Source organism: Nothobranchius furzeri, chromosome 5 (assembly GCF_043380555.1).
Source record: "Nothobranchius furzeri strain GRZ-AD chromosome 5, NfurGRZ-RIMD1, whole genome shotgun sequence".
In the NCBI taxonomy this organism is placed as follows: Eukaryota; Metazoa; Chordata; class Actinopteri; order Cyprinodontiformes; family Nothobranchiidae; genus Nothobranchius; species Nothobranchius furzeri.
In genome coordinates this window covers 55,547,374-55,569,994 of record NC_091745.1, presented here as the reverse complement: position 1 = coordinate 55,569,994, position 22,621 = coordinate 55,547,374, and the positions used below count along the sequence as shown (strand labels likewise).

At 42.7% G+C, this 22,621-nt stretch overlaps 1 protein-coding gene across 3 annotated transcripts in view; it reads left to right on the top strand.

The window, feature by feature from the left end:
- LOC107378938 (zinc finger protein 236) overlaps nucleotides 1-22,621 on the top strand; it is a 109,431-nt gene that overhangs the window by 19,455 nt on the left and 67,355 nt on the right. For 2 of the 3 annotated variants that reach the window (XM_054740632.2, XM_054740633.2), the window contains exons 7-14: nucleotides 5,643-5,765; nucleotides 6,694-6,867; nucleotides 7,395-7,572; nucleotides 7,658-7,930; nucleotides 10,640-10,843; nucleotides 11,300-11,432; nucleotides 11,816-12,076; nucleotides 12,176-12,408. In XM_054740632.2, the coding sequence (XP_054596607.2) occupies nucleotides 5,643-5,765; nucleotides 6,694-6,867; nucleotides 7,395-7,572; nucleotides 7,658-7,930; nucleotides 10,640-10,843; nucleotides 11,300-11,432; nucleotides 11,816-12,076; nucleotides 12,176-12,408 (1,579 nt within the window). The remainder of the gene's footprint in view (nucleotides 1-5,642; nucleotides 5,766-6,693; nucleotides 6,868-7,394; nucleotides 7,573-7,657; nucleotides 7,931-10,639; nucleotides 10,844-11,299; nucleotides 11,433-11,815; nucleotides 12,077-12,175; nucleotides 12,409-22,621) is intronic. The other variant, XM_070550928.1, reaches the window with a different exon arrangement.

Sequence of the window (22,621 nt, the reverse complement as noted above, 5' to 3'; positions counted from 1 at the left end):
TTTTTTTGCACACAAATATCTATCTGTAAAAATATCTACAAATATCCACAAAGCTAATATTTACATAACAAGTATGATTGGGTTTTGCAAGCCTCTCAGGTTTATTTTAGTAAGATTTTTAAACCAAGTAAAGTTAGTAAAGAACACATTTCTATTGGCTGCTAAGAAACTGATGGACTTAAAATGGGCCTGTTGTAGAAATAACTTGGCATAAATGATTCTTCCTTCCTTTTTTGTCTTAACCAAAGAAATTCCAGTAATTGAGCAAAAACATTTATTTTTTTTTCATCACATTTTATAAAATAACAGGACACAAAGTGTCGGTACATTTAAAAAAACTTAAAATAATAAAAGGGGCACAGAAAGCTGCAGAGTGAGTGGAACATTGGGTTGTGAAGGAAGAACAGAGTTGTCAACAGTGTTATGGCTATAGATAAATTAGATCAACAACACATTAACTATAACAGTCAGGGATATGTTTATCCTGTTTGCCTGGAAATAAATCTGTCCTACAGGCCAAATTCAAAAGCAGCGAGACTCCCACCTGGAAGTTTTTCACTGCTTTTGGAGCTGGCCATTAAGACAGTCTGCAATACCGTAAATCCTCTAATATTTTCCTGTATTCAATTAACGGCCGGGTATCATATTTTGGCCAGTGTCGGAGTCGGCGGAGGCGAATAATGGCCGGGTGTAATGTGCTAACAAGCAAGTACCGGGGGTGGGGGTGGGGGGTGGGGGCGGGGGGGGGGGGGGGGGGGGTTGTGTCATCCGTCTCACTTTTGATTTGCCAGTGATAGACCGCGATTTGGCAGGTGCGGAGACGGAGAGGAGGCGAAAATTTGATATCAAGTTCAAAGAGAACGTGCTGATTATGCTGCAGAACACTGGGGAGCAATAGGGGTTGTATGAACTAGTTGACTTCACTATAGTGACTTTTTATGCCTGTCATCGACTAGTCCATGTCACGTGATAATGACCGGCAAGATGCAGCCCTAGGAAAAGACAGCAGCCTGCTGTCAGCAGGTGACAAGCTCCTGCGTGTCCGGGGGGGGGGGGCAACGCGCTGTGCCAGAGCGTCGGTATGGACACCCGCCGTAAAACGGACATTTAACCAAATTGTGACGTTTACCCTCTTGCAATTTAACCTTCCCCTCACCCCATCCTAACCTTAACCAGCTTGCGCACGCAAAGCTCTGATTGTTGACGCGCTCCAGACATCTGCGTCCTGAGCACGGCCACAGTAACATTATCAAATCAGGTGTCGCCACCTCAAAAACTAATTTAACACGCGATCGTTCATGTCGGCTCATTTCCTTAAATGTTTTCTGTCTTTTATTTGCGCCTGATGCGTTTCGCTGCTGTGGAGCGGGGCGCATCACCTTGTCCTGCGGTGACGCACCAATCACTGATGCGGCTGCCAAGCAATGAGCACTCCGCTGTTTTTGCGGTCGGTAATCTGCCTCCTGAGCACGGCCACAGTAACAATCAGGTGTCGCCACCTCAAAAACTAATTTAACACGCGATCTGTTATATAATGTCAAATTTATTTATATAGCGCCAAATCACGACAAGAGTCATCTCAAGGCACTTCACATAGTAAACATTCTAATACTGGTCAGTTCATTACAGTCTTTGTCGATTGCTAAAATGCGTTTTTCAAAACTGTACGTTTCTTTCAAAACTGCACACACAAAACCCCAAACATAACACACAATTTCCTAAACCGTGGCTTCCCTTTGCAACAAAACCCTGCCACCACATATCGTAACGTGTTCCCAAAATGGAACACGTGTTTTCATTTGGTAAACACAGCCACATTTTCACATGACACACACATACCATTCATTGCTTAAACACAGGTAGCCTTTGCGTGAACACTACCAAGCATGGAAAGAACACTGAAGAGCAAAACTGAAAACACAGTTGTCGAAAGGGAACACAATGAATTCATTCATTCAGACAGTGCCCACTTTTCTCTGAGACAAACGTTAGACATCACACAAATTTTGAGACTAAACATTTTATTTTTACAGTTACCCCCCCCACACACACACACACAGACACACAAACACACACAAATTTTGAGACAAAACATTTTATTTTTACTGCGGTGGAAAGGTATAAAATGGAAAACCGTGGGTGGTCCTGAAACCACTCATACACCTGGGTAGCCTTGTGGAAACTTACTTTTATGTTGCAGTCCCTGATTGCAAATTGCTTGCCAGACCCGAAAGTTTAGAGATTTGAATATTTGTGTGTTGTTGATTGAAGCTTTGAGAATTTATGTGGAAAGTGTGTGTAAACCTGAAAATTGTGTGTTGTGTTTTGACAGCAAGGTAATGTGAAATTGACATCAGAGTGTAAAGGAGGAAAATCAGAGTTCTAATATGATAAAGAAATCTTAAGTAGTGATAAATTGAGTCAAGCAATTGGGAACAGAAGTAGAGGTTGTGAAAATTGTGCCTCATTTTTGCTTTTTGAGTTTTAGCCATCGAAAAAAAAAACTGTAAGACAATCAGTAAAAAGTTTGCTATATAAGGAACCCAGCAAATTGACTGGTGTCAGTGACTTTACAGCAATCCTCATACTAAGCAAGCATTTAGCGACAGTGGACAGGAAAACTCCCTTTTAACAGGAAGAAAGCTCCAGAGGATTCTAGCTCAGTATAAGCAGCCATCAACCACGACTCACTGGGCATCGAGAAGACAGAGCAGACACACACACACACCAACACCAACCCACCCACCCACGCGCACACGCATCCACACACACAACATATATATCAAGTAATGTTTCTATGGTTACATTGTGATTTCTTAGTAAATATTCTATTTGGTGAGCGATAAACTTTATTGTATTTATCCTAGTGGATCTATAAACAGGTAAACTAGTTGTAGCACATTTAATGTCAAAGAAAGTAAAATGTTATTATTAGGAGGGGGAGAATGTTTAAGTGGTTAGCAGCAGAGTGCTAGGCGATGTCCCCCTCCATGAGGCCACCACAGCTCAGCAGAACACCATTGTACTCTCACAGAAATACCAAGTGACTTCCATTATGTTCTGCCGTAAATAATCAGTATTCTGTAATAACCACGTGGAAGCGAAGACGTTTATGAATCATTGTTGCTGTAAAACACCATGACATTTTTGAGTTCAGACATTTTTTAATGGGAGGTTCCAGTCAGGTCAGAACCAGGGATGTTTGCTGTTGGATTAATACCAACATCTGATAGTCTTACCTTTAATTTATGATTTCACTATAAAACAATACCAATATATGCAGGACCCCCCACGCACTTTAAAAAAGGTTTAACCCTTCTGTTGTATTAGGGTCAACATTGACCCGTTTTCAAGTTTAACTGTGTAAAAAGTACACTTTCCTTTTTTGTCCTGGAATGAGGCTTCATCTAATCATCAGACACCTATTTAAATGTAGCAAAATCAATTTTCACAATTTTAGTAAATTCTAAAGGTCTAAAAAAATGAGTTACAGCTGTGGTGTTACGGGTCCAAAATGAGAAAACTGGCTGTTGCATGCCTCACTTAACCCTCTCAGACTCAAAATAAGTTTTGATTAAAGGACGAGCAACTAAGTCCTTCATGAGTACTTCTGAGTTAAAAAATGCTCATGAAATAAGTATGTGGAGTAACCAGGTAGGTAGGTTTTAACATTGCATTTCTGCAACGCCTGCCTCCAGAGGGTTAAAAGCTATGAGTTGCTCTGAGGATCAGTTATGGCCCACATCTCTCTCTCTCTCTCTCTCTCTCTCTCTCTCTCTCTCTCTCTCTCTCTCTCTCTCTATCTCCCTCACTCACTCACTCACTCACTCACTCACTCACTCACTCACGCACGCACGCACGCACGCACGCACACACACACACAGTTCAAATTATGGGTTGTTTCCATTGTTTAGATTATGGTTAATTCAGAACAACATACCTGCGCTAACACCATATTATTTTCAATGTTCAGTTTATGGTCAATGCAGGTGCATACACGTGCACACAACCACACACACAGTGTTGTTTATCACTGTTCATTTTATGGTTAAGTTGTTTGGTTAATTGGTTTGGTTAAATAAAAGTTGGGTTTATGGGGAAAAAATGACTTGTTGTCTTTAGCCTACCATTTATCTATGCGGGTCCGTTTTGACCCGAAACACCAAAGATGTCACTTTTGTTAATAATTTTAAATAGTAAAAAAAAAAAAAAAAAAAAAAAATTCTAATTTTTTTTTGGGTAGGTGTACTCTAATATTAGTTTATAACCCATTTCTAGTTTATTATTACTCATTCTATAAGAAAAAGAAATACATTTAGTGAATTTAAACAGTTTTTGCAATCAAAAACGAGTGGTATATTTTAAGTTACTGTGTCTGTGGAGCCAACTAAAAAACTATTCACACACTGGTTCCATTTATATGAATACATACTAAGCCAGCAATTAGCTGAAACATAACATTTGAAGAAAACTGATGATTTTAAGTATTTTCAAGCATTTTTAAATCATGGGTCCAAATGGACCCGCTAACACCACAGGTGTAAACAGCTTTCTAACATAATAAGGGTTAAATTAAATTAATTAGGTAAATACCATTACATATTTTCTATTGTGCATACTTAAATGAAACATCATCTGTGCACTGTGACAACAAAAGTTAGGCCGTTTATGTCAAACAAACTAAATATCCCAGAAACTGAACCCCAGATCTGTCATATTTGGACAATATGAGTGAGAGGGGAATTTATGTGTGCTTGGCATGTAAAGGTCATGTCATTAAATGAGTAAATATAATTTCCAATATCTATTTTTAATGCCAACATCAGCCGCTAATATCGAACATCCTCATTCAGAACTCGTATTGGCGTTTCAAAGAGCAGTCTAACATTTTTCCACAGGAAGTTTAGGTGTCTTAAACTCTTTAAAAAGTCTTTTATTTTTCAGGTATCTCTTAGGTTCAGAACTCGTCTCACTTTCACCTTTTTGATGTCTTTCACCAGCAGCTCCAGAACTTTCTGTAATTCCCGTCTGTCTTCCATAAACCCAACGTCATTCCTCTTCCCTACCAGTCATTGCTCGCTCCTCGCTCCCTGTTTGTATTCAGCTCTTTAACTCCTTTTCTCTTACTTCCCAACAACCACACCCCTTCGTCACCCTGCTATATTGGTTCCCACTAACCAGCCATCACGGCAACGATGACACCTTACTGAGTCTCCACACTCCAACCTGCTCCAGATGCGTCCTTCTGACTGAAACACAGCACTTGAAAAAACCTTTCCAGCTTCTGACATAAGTGCACAGACACAGATAGGGTTTTAATAATTTTACACATCAGCCCCTTGTGGAAAGCAGTGAAACATATTTTAAGTGGTCTGCTCTGTGGATTTCCTCCAAACCCTCCACTTACAATCATATCAGGCATCAATGTCGGGTGTTGAAGGGAATCATTACTGAGGAATGTTTCCTCTTTCTTCTGTAAGTGTTTACCATTTACCGTTCACGTTTCCCTGTGGGGTTAACTACTGACATGGAGCTAATGTAATCATATATTTGCTTCTGAAATGTAGAACATAGAGTAGATGAGGGGAACATATCCCTGTGCAGCTGGTGGTAATATTCTGCGTGTTTGTGTTCTCTTCCAGACCAAAGGGGTTCCTCTGTTCCCGTGCCTGGACTGCAGCTGTGTGTTTAAGAAGCTGGGGAGTCTGAATGCCCACATCAGCAAGATGCACATCTCCGTGATAGAGGTGCCTTTGGGCACTTCAGTAAGAGATCACTTTGTACTAAACATGAGCAAAAAACCACCTCTTTTCATACATTTTCATGCTTTGAGAATAATCAAGTGTTCCTTTTGTGCTGAGACTTTTGAAAGGAAGTAATAAGTCACACAAGAGTTCCTAGCTGGGACTGTAATTTAGAGGAAGGAGATGTTAGAGTGCTAATGACATCATGCTGGGCTGATGATATTGGAGCTCTTTTATGCATCAGGTTGGCTTGTGGTGTCATTTTCCACATTTTCTATTCCTCGTGACAGATAGAAGACTTTCATAACTGGGTGTGATTTTAGGTAGCTGACAAAAATACACTAGAGTACTAATCTGATTGTTTGTCACAGTCAAAGTTAGCTTAATTGGATTTGTAAGGCGTGTTACAGCACGTGTGTTTGTCCAGAGCTGTTGGGTAAAGATGGGTGTGGATGAGACCGATGAATACATCAGTCACAGCTGATCTCAACTAGCAGAGGGTGTGTTTTATTTAACTGTATGCAGCTGCATATTTATAGCTATAGCCTCAGCAGAAAAGCAGCAGAGTATGCTAGAGCTCTCTACGCCAACATCTACAGTCTTCAAACCAGTCGACCACCATGTGTTTAACCTGTTTAAATTAGTCCGTTATTAAATCATTGACACGTTTCTCTGTCTACCACATATCCACACAAATGAAATCAGCATTTGGCTGTGACGCGTCTATCTATTCTGTTATTTGAGTCTCAGAGTGTCGGTGAGTCGAACAGGTTCAGGCATTGGCATTCTGTTCACTAAAACCCAATCCTTAGCTCATTTTATGCTCCAGAGGCTCCCTAATAAAAGTTAGTCAGCCATAAAATTCTGGCCTCCCCCAGTCCTTTTGTCACACCTCTCATCTTTTTTGTTGCTCTTTTCTCACTTTATTACCCCGTCTCTCCGACTGTAGGAGACAGAGACGGCCGGTCAGACCGCGGGGGGCTCCGAAGGAGGTGAGGGGGTGACGGATGTGATCCAGCAGCTTCTAGAGCTGTCAGAACAAGTCAGTGGGGAGGTGGCCCAGCCTCACCCACCAGAGCCAGCTATTGCCATGGAAACGGCCATCAACCAGGACATCTTGCAGGTGAGTGAGGGACACTTAACAATTCAAGGTTTTTAAAAAGAAAACATTTCTTGAAACGGTTGTTTTTAATGAAGGAACAAAAAGTTGTTTTAAATATTATTTTGACCAACAAATTGATACCTTTGTGATTTCTGTTCAGCTTCCAGTGCAAAGTTTTGGAAATGATTTAAATGAAGAAACATGAATTAAAAATAAAAAGGACATGAAAATGTTCCTGAATATCGGAAATCAGATGAAATGCAGGTTTCTTCACTGTAGTGGAAACATCAGCCAGCCAGTGGAAAGATAAGACCGCACAATTTCCTCCAGGAAGCGACATCCGTGGGACTTGAAAGCACAGTTAAATAGAACCACCAAGGCAATCGGATGTGATTATGACTGAGCTTTGAATTTGAATTAAGGCTTTATTGTTGGAGCTAAATGTTTTCCCTCCTTCTAAACCATTCGTTGATTGACAGTATTCTCCTAGCCTTTGACAGTTGCAATTACTTGTTGTTTGTTTACTCTGTAATGGTTTGTTTTTGCAGCAAGCTTTGGAGAACAGCGGACTGAGTGTCGTCCAACCTCAGAGCGACACAGCGTCCCAAGAGTCTCAGAACCAAAACACAGAGGGCGCCGCTAAACAGTGCAAGAAAGACCCAGTCCTAGACAAATCGCTGAGGGAGAAGAAGAGAAGCATTTTTAAGAAACCTATACAGATGCCAGGTATGAACAGGATTTGGGGATGTTTAGATTATATTTAGTTATCAAATAAAACATTTACTCGAAGAAACATTTCTCACCTGTTTAGGCTCGATCAGGGAGGAGGACGGGATTCGCTGGCATGGCTGCCCATACTGCTCTAAGGAGTTCAAAAAACCAAGTGACCTGGTCCGCCACATCCGCATCCACACCCACGAGAAGCCTTTCAAGTGCAAACAGTGTTTCCGAGCTTTTGCTGTGAAGAGCACCCTCACAGCACATATGAAAACGCACACCGGCATCAAGGCCTTTGAGTGTCAGTGCTGTCTGAAGTGCTTCTCCACTTCTGGCAGCATGAAGGTACACATGCGGCTACACACAGGTGAGCACCAGAACTGCCTCTAAGTCTCAACATGCATACCTCAGGACGAGGTTTACAAAACTTGTAGAACATCATTATGTTTGTAGCTCTGGAAGACTCTCATTCTAAACCCAGGTGCAGATTATGATAATAATAATAATAATAATAATAATTATTATTATAATTATAATTATAATTATAACAATAATAATAATAATATTTATTATTATTATTGCTCCTCCTTGAACCGTCACCTTATCGTGGTTAAAAAAGCATTTAGAAAATGTTTAAAAATATATTTAAAATGAGCAAAATAAGCAATTGCGATTTAAAAGAAAAAATGTTAAGAGAGAGAGTGAAGAGGAAAGAGGGAAGTCAGTGGATCCTGAGGAAGGTGGAACTGGTGGGGAGAGCAGAATAAAGAGAGAGTGGTGAAGAAGGTCATACAAAAGGCAGCTTGAACAGCTTTGAATCTCATTCCCAGGGGTCCGTTTTAGGTCTGCTTCTTTTTAATCTATATATTTTACCTTTGGCAGCAATTTTTATAAAATTCCAGGTAAATTTTCATCTCTACACTGATGATTGTCAACTTTATATGGCCCGAAAATCTGCTGACCTTGTGCAACCACTGACTGACTGACTGAGTGAAGTCAGGTCCTGGCTCTCGGCTAATTTTCTCCATCTTAACAGCTCCAAACTGGAGGCTGTTTTCTTTGCCCCCTGCTCCCCCTCGGTTGTGGAGCCATCTCTGCCCCCTTCATTGTCAGTTTTGGTGAAGCTGACAATTACAAATTTGGGGGTCACTCTGGATGCTTTTTTTTAAAATGGATGCACAGATAAATCAGGTAGTCAGGTCGTGTTTTTTTCATCTTCGCCGGCTGGCCAAACTAAAATCTGTCCTGAACAAAAAAGATCTTCAGTCAGTTGTTCATGCTTTTGCAACGTCACGTCTGGACTATGCCAACTCTCTTTTATATGGTATTCCCTCCTCTTCAGTGGTACGCCTCCAATTGGTACAGAATGCTGCCGCAAGGTTTCTTACGGGCATAGACTGACGGCAGCATATCACCCCTGTTTTTGCAAATTTACACTGGCTTCCAGTTCGGTTTCGGATTAAGTTCAAAATTCTCCTGTTGGTTTACAAACTATTCATGAAATGGCCCCCTCTTATTTGGCACATCTTTTGAGTCCCTATCTTCCGGCGCGAACCCTAAGGTCCTCTGACAGCACCTTCTGCTCGTCCCTCCTGCCCGCTATATGGCCCGTGGCGAACGGGCTTTTTCAGTTTGTGCGCCCAAACTTTGGAACCAAGTCCCCCTGACGGTCCGACTTGCCCCCTCCCTTCCTACTTTTAAAGTACGTTTGAAGACATATTTCTATTCCCTGGCCTTCCTGGCTAAAAATGTTTAACCTTTGTGCTTTCCTGATTTTTTTTCTTGTTTTGTAATAGTTTTTATTTGTTTTATCTATTTGTGATTATTGTCTTGTGCATCACTTTGGTTGGCGTTGTCACAGTTTAAATGTGCTTTATAAATAAAGGTTGATGGTGATGATGATTCCTAAGCAGTTTCAGTCTAGGTCACACCTTCCTGCATCTAAATCAACACAATAGAGGCTAATGACTCATCAGGGAGTGGAGAGGTCCGTCAGAATTCACAAAGCTCTTCGGATGAAAAGCGAAATGTCTTCAAGAAACCAAAGAAGTCAAGTTCCCTTCATTTAAACCCTTTTTGATCACCATGACCTGGATGACTCAGAGCCGTCACCAGCATGTGTCCCTAAAGATCTTTGAATTTGGTCATTTCCAAGCAGAATTTTAGTTGATACTCTGCTCACCTCACACTGACTCACACTGGCCAAATAAACAAAGAAAGTAAAAAACAGAATGGTCCTTACTTTTTAAACAGTTTGCCAATAAAGGATTGAAAATATAATACTGGCAAGTATAGTTACTGCTGCAACTGGGATGCGAATGCGAGCAAAACTACATACAAGTCAGGCACTCTAACCACTGGACTACCAAGTGTGTTACCAAACAATAATCACCTAACATATCCTGTACTGGCCAGGGGAGGCGGGTTTCAGATCAGAGACTAGCTTCCAGGAGAGGAGCAGGGCCTGATGACGAGATTAGTTTCCATTGAGGCTTTACAGGATTTTCAAAGTAAAACTCCAAATTTGCTGCTGGAACAGGAAAATGCACAAAAGCAGCCAAAAACACAGCTTTTTCCATGACAAAATAAAAATATCACATGGTAAAAAGCTCCAAAAAGTGGATTTTCCATGATATGGCCTCTTTAATCAAATGCTATAATTATATTACACTAGTTCTGTAAATGTTTACTATTGAACAATAGTAGATCAGATCAATTGTTTTGTTTCCACTGAAGCTGCCGGTGCTCTTGTTGAAGGAACAGTTAAGTTTGTGTTCAAAGCGGCGGCTTTTTTAAAATTTTTCATCCAATCTGCTTCCATTCACATATATTTGTGACTTTTCCTTGTTCTGTAACTTGGTTTCCCTGTGAAACATATTAGTTGCCACTAGCTGAAATACTTTCTCTAATATTTACTTTTAACATTTTTATTAAAATCAGTTCTCATTTCTCTAAAGATAATACATTTTGATCAGTATTTAAATAAACTTTTTGAGTCCTCTGATCTTTGAGAGTGCTTTAGTGTCGATGTTAGAAGCCCTTCTAAAGTGATTCTTCTCCCTCCTGTGCTATACAGGTGCACGTCCTTTCCCATGTCCTCACTGCGACAAGATCTTTCGTACCTCCGGCCACAGGAAAACGCACATTGCTTCTCACTTCAAAGGCTTGCAGCAGAAGAAGAACAAATTTCCACGGAAAGCCAACAAAGCTAAAGCCTCCAAAAGCATCTTACCCTTGCCTGACATCCCCCTACAGGAACCTATCCTGATCACTGACTATGGTATGAGTACTGGCTGTTATGGCAGATGTGGTAAAGGAGACAGATAAGGCATATCTTGTTGTTTCATACGGTTTAATAGAAAATAAGTTGTCAAGCAGCAGATAATTTTCCCAGAAAATGCGACGTTGCAGCAACAGGATGTCTGACCTAGTGAGAGAGTATTTCTGCATGATCAGGGTTATGAGTAAACGTACAAACACGTCAGTCCTGTCAGAACTAGGGCACTCCATCAGAGGGAAGTACATCTTTACCTTAGATATGTTGTTTTCAAGAATTGATCTAAACTGTTTTAGTGTAATTAACTGCAGATGACCTCTTGTCCTGGTTAGCCACAGCTGCTCCCACAGGTGTGCCAAATGCATTAGTTCATGGTTTACTAGATGTTAATGTGTGTGCGGATTACATTTGCTTTCACGTGAAAGACCTTGCTTTCCATCTATGTGTCATTTTGAACAGGCCTGGTTACATCACAGAACCCTCGCCTTGGTTTCCCACAGTTCCTGGATGTGGTGGGCAGCGAAAGGCCATACAAGTGCCAGTTTTGCAGTAAAGCCTACAAGAAATCAAGCCATCTAAAACAGCATGTCAGGTAATTGGTTTTGCTCTTAATACGTCATTCTGTCGTAATGTAATGTTAGATAATCATTTCAAACACCCGGCCCATTGAAAACATTATTCAGCTCAGCGAGTTTGCTTCTAGCTGACTCGAATCCCCCAATGAAGAGAGGGGAATCAGTGAGGCAGAGAGAAATGGAGAGATGTTGATAGAGGGGATGAATTGGGGGAGGATAGGCTGAAAGCACCAAGGGAAGTGGAATTGAATTTATGTGAGATGGGCTGAGAATAGAGAGAGAGAGAAGTGAATAGTTAGGAGGGATGAAGCATCCCCTGACATTTGTCAGGCAGTGACTCACAGAGAAAACTATGGTTTGTCTTTTAAAATCCTGTATTTCGTCTGTCCTTGTGTTTCAGATCACATACAGGAGAGAGGCCATATAAATGCATTCAATGTAGTCGTGGTTTCGCCTCCTCAGGAGTCCTCAAAGCTCACATCCGGACCCACTCGGGCCTAAAGGCTTACAAGTGTCTAATGTGTGACACAACGTTCACAACCAGCGGTAGTCTGCGGCGCCACATGACTACCCACAGCGACCTCCGACCTTACATGTGCCCTTACTGTCAGAAGACTTTCAAGTCGTCGCCCAACTGTAGGAAACACATGAAGACACACAGGTCTGAGCTTTGACTGAATATTGGTGGGGGGTTCTTGGCTGTTGGCCCTCTGAGTGCTAGATCTTCGAACACCATTGCTGTTTTTTGTCGTCACACCAGGTACGAACTGGCCCAGCAGATGCATTCACAGACGAGTGAGGACCCACTGGGAAACGGTGCCGTGACCCATGACATGCCAGCAGAAATGGAGACAGAGTCCCTGCAGCAGGCCTCTAATACCACCGCAGATCAGCAGAGCATGCTGGAGCTGGGCCAGACAGAAGTTGTGAGTGGAGGCCATCAAGTGACTCTGGAGGGCTCGTTGAACGACCAACCACTCGTTCAAGGAGAAGGTTAGAGAGAAACGCTCTAAGAATAAAAAGGGGTCTGCAACCAAGCAACCCAAAGAACCATTTTCCCCCTGAGTCCACAGGTTTAGAGCTGAAGCCGTTGCAGCAGAAGCTTTTAAAAAGTCACTCTTCATTATCAACAGAAGAGGATTAGGGCAGGTGAAAAACACTTATTTCCCCTCAGTTTTCTGAGAACAATATTGAGATTAAAGTCGGCATTCTGACTTTTTCTGAAATTAAAGTGAGTTTTTTCGCTCTTCAAACATCTATAAAAGATTTCTTGTCATTTAAAAAACACAGTTGTGTCCCTATTATTAGGTTTTAAAATAAATAAGAGAAACATGGTTTGCAAAAAGAAGTATGGATTATTTTTCCATGGAATGTTTAGAAAATTATGTAGAAATATATAAATATATATAAAAATATATTTAAATATATTTATTTATTTATATTTATTTATTTAAATATATGTCTGTTATTGTTAGTGTGATTCTGTTGTGTAAATTCAATACAGTTAGGCCATGAAAAAAAACGAATAGCTGCTTAAGGCTGCACTGTTTATTTTATCTATTTAATTGAATCATTTTAGTCAGAGTTATTACGAGTCACTGTTGAAGGTCCAAAGAGTCACAGGTTGCAGATTCTGATATTTTCCTTAAAAGGGTGTGTATCGTGCTATTCTACACCCCCCAGAGTAACAATGGGCACAATATATGATAAAATATTACAGTTGGCACTATTGAGTTTTTGTTTTTTTATGAAATATAACTTATTTTTATGAGCCATTACTTCAGCGTGGAAATAAGACACTTGGATTTGACCAAATCCTGCCTCGTCCCTTGGAAATTCCACAATAGTACACAGCTGCAGACCCGGAAACCGCAGATTCATGCTGACATGTCTCACTCAGTAATTTCCGAGGGCCCCCTCCCCCTCTCGAAGAATTCTCCTTCAAAGGGTCGAACTTCTAACACACACACACACACGCACACGCGCGCCACTCGAATGTAGAAGAAGCAGCTGAGAAGGTTGCAGTTTTCTGGCCTTGAGTATTGTCCTGGTCAGTGTCTGATGCTCACCTACCAAACTTTATTACTATTCAGCTAGCGGTTAGCATTTTGGTTGGACTCCACTTTGGTCTATCCATCAGGTGGTTGTAATGTTGGAATGGCGTCAGTTTGAAGAAATAATCAGTTTGAAAACCCTCTCCGATACTGGTGATGGTTTAACAAGCTGTTAAATTCTGGCTTGGTTTATGAGAGCCGAGTGAGACTGGACAAGGATCTAGTTCCTCTCGCTGACAAAAATCTGTTTGTGTTCTAGTTATTATTTAAAGTGCAGACTGAATAAGAATCACTTTTTATAAGTGTGGAGATTAAAACCCTGCTGGCTACATAGAGAGATGGGTTGTTGGGGTGTTTACAGTCCAGAGGAGGAGGGAGTTGGACTCGAGATTACCTAGTATCACGAACGTGCCGGTGAGTGGAGCGGAGGTGAGGATCCAAATGCGGGTGAAGAAGGCAGGCAGGCAGACGAGAACATTGAATAAGGATTTAATGAGACACGTAGGACAACGAAACAATGAACTGACAAGACACACAGAACTGAGAGGGTTTAAATACAGGAGGAGTTGGGAGGCAGGTGGGAGCAATTAACAAGGACACAGGACTGAACAGAATGGGGAGACAGGACAGAGTGTGACACCTAGCTAGGAGGGGTGGGGCATTGACAACGTAACAACACCCCACCCAGGCTTCTGCGATAGCTTAGCAGAATTTACCAGAGCTGGAGAGAGAAGCAACTTGAGACAGGAGGATACATGCGTCAAGCCATCACATGCTTTGAGTTTGTTTTTTCCTGAGGAAATAGCAATAAAACATGGTCAAGAGCTTCAAGAAACGGATTTTGCATGATATAGAGCTCCGGACCCCACGTGACTCTCAGTTAGTAGACGCCATATTGGCAGGTAAAAGAAGCTAAACAAACACGGATCTAACCATGAACGTGAACGGGATCGGCTTGGATTTTACTTCGTCGGAGTTTACTTCACACTTTAAAACCGAAGAAATCGTTTTATATAGACAGAAATTAAATAGACTAAACATCTCCAACCCTTACCGTGCCCCTGGGATACATTTTAAAAACGCCAGAAGCTGTCGGAGCGGACTTCTTACTGGACCTAGCCGGGGAACCCCTTGGGATTCCCCCGGAGGAGCTGGCCCAAGTGGCTGGGGAGAGGGAAGTCTGGGCCTCTCGACGCTACATGCCCGCACCGACGCCAGAAGCTGTTGGAGCGGACTTCTTACCGGACCTGGCCGGGGAACCCCTTGGGATTTACCCGGAGGAGCTGGCTCAGGTGGCTGGGGAGAGGGAAGTCTGGACCTCTTGACGCTACTGCTCCCGCAACCCAACTCCGGATACGCGGATGAAAATGGATGGATGGACAAATAACATAGATTTACACGTAAGTAGTTTAAATAGAGTGCTGTGCTGTTTGAATGTATAAACTGAACGCCAAGAGAAATCACTAGTTTGATTGTTTTCCGTGAATTAAATAAATATGTCAGGCAGGAGCGTCTCAGGATCTGTCTGAGATCTGTCTCGGTGAGACTGATGATAGCAATCCAAAGTGCTTTTTATGTGTGATCTGGCAATTGATCAACCATTGCTTAAAAATGAAATACAGCTTAAGCCTGGTTTATGCTTCTCCGTCAGCTCCGCAAGGGACAGACACTCACGGATTGACGGAAGCGTTTTGCTCTTTTACTTCTCCGTCTCCTGGAGAGTGTTGCAAAGCAATTGCCCGGCAGGACCACAGAGGGTATTGTAGCTCAACCGAGCTTCTTCAAAATAAAGAATGAGACGAGACTTTGTCTTGCTGAACTCGAACTTTAGTGAATTAGAACACCTTACAGGAAAATCACATGTCTGCTCTTAGCGCCAGTTTTTTTTTTCACTTCCTGGTTTTTTGTTAAGCCTTCTGGGAACACGCTAAGTCTCATGGGTAATGAAGTTTTAAAGATTAAACAATACTGAGCCTCTTAACTAATTTCAAATCAGAAATACTGTCTCATTACACTAAATAATCAAATTAAATAATATGTCCTTGGTGAACATTCAAATTCAACATTTCCATGAACTAACATAATAGTCATTTCCATTTGTTACTAGCATTAATAAACCCCCCCCCCCCATGCTCTTATAATAATTCACAACATTCTCCCCGCCGATGAACTGTAGTTCATCTAAAGTTCCAAAAGATACAACAGTTGAACAGGTCTTCTCAAGACAGCCCCAGTGCTGGTGCGGACCAAGCATGAACGCACAGACCCGTCACGGCCAGGGAACAGTTCCTCAACTCTTCCAAGTTTCCAGCACTGTCGGGGTACGTTGTCCTCACCTATGAGCACCACATCCCCCACCTTTGGTATGGAGGGTTTTGGTGTCTCACAGCGATGGGCTGACTTTAAGTCCAACAGGTATTCTCGTCGCCAGCTGTTCCAGAATGTTGTCATCAGTCTCTGTCTGTATCTCCATCTCCGTGTCATTTCCTCCTTGTTGGCTGTAGGACGAAGAGCATCAGCTGGAAATGAATTGGGCGGTAGACAGGTGAGTCTCTTACCCACCAGGAAGTGAGCAGGTGTCAAGGGCTGTGGCTCATTGACGTCACTGTGCACGTAAGTGAGAGGTCGAGAGTTTATAACAGCTTCAACCTCAGTCAGAACAGTGCACATCTCTTCAAATTTAAGCTTGGCTCTTCCTAGGACTTTCCTCAGGATGGTTTTGACTGAGCGCACAAGACGCTCCCAGAATCCACCCCACCAGGCTGCTCTTTCTGCTATGAATCTCCAAGAGATGCCCTTTTCTGAAAAGAACTCTTGTAGCTGAGGGTCCTTGATGCCTTTCCACAGCTCCTTCAGATCTTGATCAGCTCTTTTGAATGTTTTGGCATTATCAGAGTAGATCACCTTGCACAATCCCCTTCTTGAGATAAATCGCTTTAGAGCTAGCAGAAAGTTTTCCGTGGACTGATCAGTCACAAGCTCCAGATGAACTGCTCTTGTTACCGCACAGGTAAACAAAGCTATATAAGCCTTTGTCATGGAAGACTGTTGTTTCACATAGAGTGGTCCAGCAAAGTCCACCCCAGTGATCTCAAATGGTGGTGACTCAGTTATCCTTTCTCTTGGGAGTGGAGCAGTGGCCTGTCTTCCCGCCTTTGCTTTGAATTTTTTACAAAGCGTGCATCCTGATACCACTCGGCGTACTACTTGTCTTGATCTCAGAACCCAATATCTCTCCCTGACTTGTATCAACGTGTCTCTCACTCCGGCATGCATCATCTTGTCATGTTGATATCGAACCAGCATCTCTGTGTATTTGTGGTCATTGGGTAAAATCCATGGATGCTTCTCTTGGTAGGTAAGATCAGAATGTTGCAGCCTGCCTCCTACACTGAGCAGGTCATTTTTATCCAGAAATGGCTTCAGATCTCGTATTTTGGAGTCAGTGTTAATGTCTTTCCCAGCCTTGAGAAGGTGTATTTCCTGACTGAAGCTCTGTTTCTGAGTTATCTTGATCCAGTAGTTTTCTGCGCCTTGCAGCTCTTCTGCTGTCAGCTCTCCACGAAGTTTGGGGTTACTACGTGTGTTGGTTATGAATCTCCTTATCCAGGCTGTCACCCGGAACACCGTTTTCAGATTACTGTAGTCCTCTAGGCGGAACACCGGTGCAAACTGCTGTATATCCTGACTAATGAGCTGCACAGCGATTTGATGTTTAGGTTTGAGCTCAGAGTTCACTTCCTGATCCAAGACTTGCTCCATACTCCTTTCTGGTTGATTCTGGAACGTCAGAAACTGAGGTCCATCCCACCATAAGGTGCTCTGCCTTAGCTCCTTTATGCTAAGTCCTCTGGTGGGAAGATCGGCTGGGTTCATCTTTCCTTGGCAGTGAAACCAGGACCTCGGATCAGTCAGAGATTGAATTTCCATGACCCTGTTTGCCACAAAGGGTTTCCATTTTTGAGCAGAGCTGCGTATCCAGTGCAGTGCTATCATTGAGTCTGTCCACATCCTGAGCTGGAACTGGTCCAGGTGAAGTGATTTCATTAGAGTGTTTCCTAGTCTAGCTCCGATCACTGCGCCCATCAGCTCTAGGCGTGGTAATGTCATTTTTTTCAGTGGAGCCACTCTGGACTTTGATGCAACCAGGCTCGTTGTCACTTCTCCCTCATCAGTTTTTCCTTGCAAATATGCAACTGCGCTGTAAGCCCTCTCGCTCGAGTCACAAAACACATGCAGTCTTAAAGTGTGACTGTTCTTGGGCAGAACGTTTGTGTTATACCACCTTGAGATGGACAGCTGATGTAGCTGAGGAAGCTCCGAGCACCACTGCTGCCATTTCTGCGCAAGATCTGGTGGCAGTTCCTCATCCCAACTCAGCCCTCTCTCCCACATTTCCTGGAACAGACACTTTACTCTGACGGTAAAGGGGGTCAAAAATCCTAGCGGATCATATAATCGAGCGGCTGACTGTAGGACGCTCCTTTTTGTGTTCTCCCTTTGCTTTAGGATCAGGAGCAAGCCTTTGGGGTCAAACACAAAGTCATCTGTGGCTGGTCTCCATATTAAACCTAAAACCTTCAATACTGATCCGTGAACTTCATGCTCAACAGCACAGTGCATTTGACTCTCTTGCCATTTTTCCTTTAGCTCTGGAGAGTTTGTCATCCATTTACAAAGCTCCATTCCAGCAGCTGTCATAATATTCTTCACCGTCAGTGCCAATGCATGTGCCTCTGAGACATCTTGTACACTTGCAATGAAATCATCCACGTAGAGCGAGGCTCTAATGATTTCCACCACCTCCGGGTAATCTGGCTCAAACTGTTTAAGATGTTTCCTTATAGTAGCTGCCAGCAAGAACGGACTTGGGGAGGCGCCAAATATGACTCGTGTCATTCTTAACACACGTGGTTTTTCATCCCTTTCTTCAGTCGGGGGGCTGTTGAACCACAGAAATCTCACTGCATCCCTGTCTGTTTCTTTGAGTGATACTTGTAGGAAGGCCTTCTTGATATCTGCCATAAATGCAACCTTGTGCAGTCTGAATCTTATCAGCACACTTAGTAAGTCTGGGTTTAGATTGGGTCCCGTCAGAAGACAGTCGTTAAGTGAGGGACTTTCTTGTTCATGAGATGAAGCATCGAACACAACACGCAATTTTGTTGTTGCTTTATCCTCTCTCAATACGGCATGATGAGGTAAATAATACATGTGGCTGTCTGGTGATGCTACATCGTCTTGTGTGACCTCTTCAGCCATTCCTTCCTTTAAGTAGTCCTGTATCACATCATTATATCTGCTGTAGAGAGTTACATCTCCTTTGAATTTTCTTTTCAATCCCTCCAATCTTTTCTTTGCTAGGCGATAATTGTTCTGAAGAGGAGGATGTTCTTGTCGCCATGGCAACTCCACTTCATAACGCCCATCTTTGTAGATGGTTGTTTGATCAAAACGCTGTAGAGCTTCTTCATCCTCCAGGCATTCAGTCTTTCCATCAGTGATGCCAAGTGACTCAAGTTCCCAAAACGCATGCAACTGTTTGTCAAGTGGAGCAGTTTCGGTGAGCTGTATGTGCATGCAGCTTGTTTCCGTCATTCTGGAGAGTGACACAGGACCTTGTACCGTCCATCCAAAGGTACTCTCTAATGCGACCAGACTCTCTGTTAGTCTTTCTACTCGGCCGGTGACTATTTGCCAGTAATAGTCTGAGCCAATCAGCACAGAAAGTTCAGGTTTGTCATCTCCAGGTGAATCTGCAAGCGGCAGACATCTTCTCTTCATTTCCTTCTGTATCTGATCACCAGGAACTTGCATTACAGCTGTACATATTTGTGGAGTTACTACTGCTTCTATTTCAATGCTTTGTTCTTTATTCCAAATGTTCTCCAGACAGAGTTTCACTATATTGCGTTTCGCAGTCACTGGAACTGTGGAGCCGAAGGTGTGGAGATTAAACGTGCCTTGACCAACTACAGGCAATTTTAGGACCTTCACCACATTCTCATGCACAAAGCTTCCCTGGCTTCCTCCATCCAGCAAACAGCGCACTAATTTTCGACCTGCAGGACCAGACACCCATGCTTTGGCAGTTTGTAGCAACACGGTGTTCTCACTGTTAGGTTTCCTTTCATCCACTTGGGGAATGACTGATGAAATGACAGTGTCTGTATTTTCAGGTGTTGCTGGTATTGAGGCATTATTTCCTTCACAAACAGCAATATGATGCCTTCCGCTGCAGGATGCACATGATATTCCCTTTACTCGGCAGAATCTGGCTATATGTTTTGGACCCAAACATAAAAAACACCTGCCCATCTTCTTCAGCTTCTCCTTGCGTGCAGCAATATCTGTATCTGGACATTTTTCAGATTTGTGGTCGCCACTATCACAAAATAGACAGTTGTGTGTCTTCAGGCTAGCTGTATGCAGTGCAGCTGCAGATGTAACATTTGTTTTTTTTAGTTTCATGTCATTCCCAAAACTTGGTTTGTGGCTAGTTCGCTGAGACGGCTGGCTCTCTCTTTGATTATATGATTTTGTCATTTGTAAGGCTCTTTCTCTGCTTTGAACCTCTTTTTGGAGGAACTTAAGCACATCAGGCACCTTCCATTCATCCTCTCCTCCCTTTTGGCGGCTGTATTCTAGAGCCATATCCTCTGGTATCATCTGGAGAAGTATGGGGCATAACATGCTTCCATAACTGTCTGATACCACCCCCATTGATTCTAGGCTCCTTATCTGAATTTCACATTCATCATAAAGATGTCGTAATGCCGTCACATCAGAGGATCTTCTTACCGGGGTGAGGTTCAAAAGCTTAGACATGTGGGCATTTACTATGAGGTCTTTCCTTCCAAATCTGGTTTGGAGTATGTCAATGGCTGCGTCATAATTAGCATCTGTTAAAGTGAGGCCTGCTACTGCCTTCGCTGCCGAGCTGGTGAGATACGTTTTCAGATATGTGAATTTCTCTCTTTTACAAAGGGTGAGGTTACTATGAATAGCCGTCTCATATTGGCTCCAAAACTCTTGCCATAGGCTTACATCACCATTAAACTTCTCTATCACTAGCTTAGGCAGTTTAACTGAAGGGTTGCTCTGCTGGGACACAGCGGAATTTGCACTGACGTCACTCACACGAAACGGCGGCCGATTGTCATTACTCACGGGTTCCCGTGCCCTCAGAATGCGGTGTACTCGGGTTTTCGTTCCGATAATGCGATCCTTATACTCCTCCGAGAGTTCAACTTCTGCCTCCATATCCTCCAGTGAAGTGGATTCCTCCAACTCACGATCCAGCTCTTGTAGGCTGTCCTCTTTTGCTGTTAAAACTGCCAGCATGTCCCGCATACGGCTTAAATCCGGATCATCCTTTAACATTTCCGCATCGATCTGGTTTAATAGTCTCGTTGTGGAACTCCGAATTGTCCGTCGTTTACGTTTCACCTTTTCAATGCGTCCTCCTGTATCCAGTCTCCCTTCGAGGTCTCTATCTTCACCTTCAGTCATCTTTATCCCGTGTTTCGGCACCAAAAATATTGTAGCTCAACCGAGCTTCTTCAAAATAAAGAATGAGACGAGACTTTGTCTTGCTGAACTCGAACTTTAGTGAATTAGAACACCTTACAGGAAAATCACATGTCTGCTCTTAGCGCCAGTTTTTTTTTTCACTTCCTGGTTTTTTGTTAAGCCTTCTGGGAACACGCTAAGTCTCATGGGTAATGAAGTTTTAAAGATTAAACAATACTGAGCCTCTTAACTAATTTCAAATCAGAAATACTGTCTCATTACACTAAATAATCAAATTAAATAATATGTCCTTGGTGAACATTCAAATTCAACATTTCCATGAACTAACATAATAGTCATTTCCATTTGTTACTAGCATTAATAAACCCCCCCCCCCCCCATGCTCTTATAATAATTCACAACAGAGGGCGTAGCGCTGTTCTGTGGTATCCTGTCATGTATCGGTCCAAGATAGTGTGTTTATATTGTGTTTTTTGTGTATATAAGAGACTTTTAACACAGACATATTTGTCTCTCATTCTCCCACCGCTTCATGCGCTCCCCACCTCTAAACCCACATTTCCTGTCATTTCCGTCCACAAATAAAACGCTTTCTGCGCATCTTTTCACTCCTCCAGTCACGGGAGGATGAAACGTTCATATTTTTAGAGTTTTTTCGCGAGATATTCTTCAAGCTTCTCCGTGTCTGCCGCTAGTTATCCTCGGCTCTCTTTGCAATGGTGGCGCTGTAAACAACAGCGGCGTCCTGACCAATCACAAGCTAGCGTAATCCGTTTTGTTCGACGGATGTTTAAAAAAGTGGGCTCGACTCCGTACGTACTTGCAAGGACGGATAATGGCATTGCGTTTCTCCGCACTGACGCAGACGGAGAAGCATAAATCAGGCTTTAGCCGGTTAATTGCTGTGATCATAAAACACGTAAACGGCAGCACGCAGAAATCACGAGGCAACGTTTTACGTGATGTTTACTTGTTGCTATGAGTAATAAGACGGAAAAAGCCACGCCAAAATAAGTTTAGGAAGCCCGCTAAGAATCGTAATAAAAGCATTTAAAATAAATACCATACACAGTAGAGGAAACGTTGGTTTAAGTATCTGATATGTAGCGGTCGCTGCATAAGCAAAAACCTTTATTCTCGGGATCCCACAGTTTCATTTTAGCCCGGTCACTAGCGCGTTTTATTACAATGATCCAACGTTTGCGGCGCTCCGGATCTTGGGGAATCCTGTAGATGGCTCATTCCTTATGTCGTCCGCGTCTGTTCTGCGTCCTGGGGCACAACAGGAATCTACCATATTTCCTGTCTGATTGAGTTTTCTGACAATAACAAATAGTCCAGCTGCCAGCTTATACCTGCCAAGATGGCGCCGTTTCGATTTGAACTGTTGCATGCCGGGAGAAGTGACGTCAACTCCCGGAGCTCTATAGGACCTTCAAAGGTTTAATTTGGGCAAAGATTCTTTACATTCAATAGACCCATTCCTTGTTATTGTTTACATCTGGGTAACGTCCAGACAAGCTGGAGGGCAAGAACCCCATCTCCAACTATTATCCAGGGCCGTATCTCTTCGATTTAAGCTATCAAAATAAAACCTAGGGAGTTAGATATTGACTCAC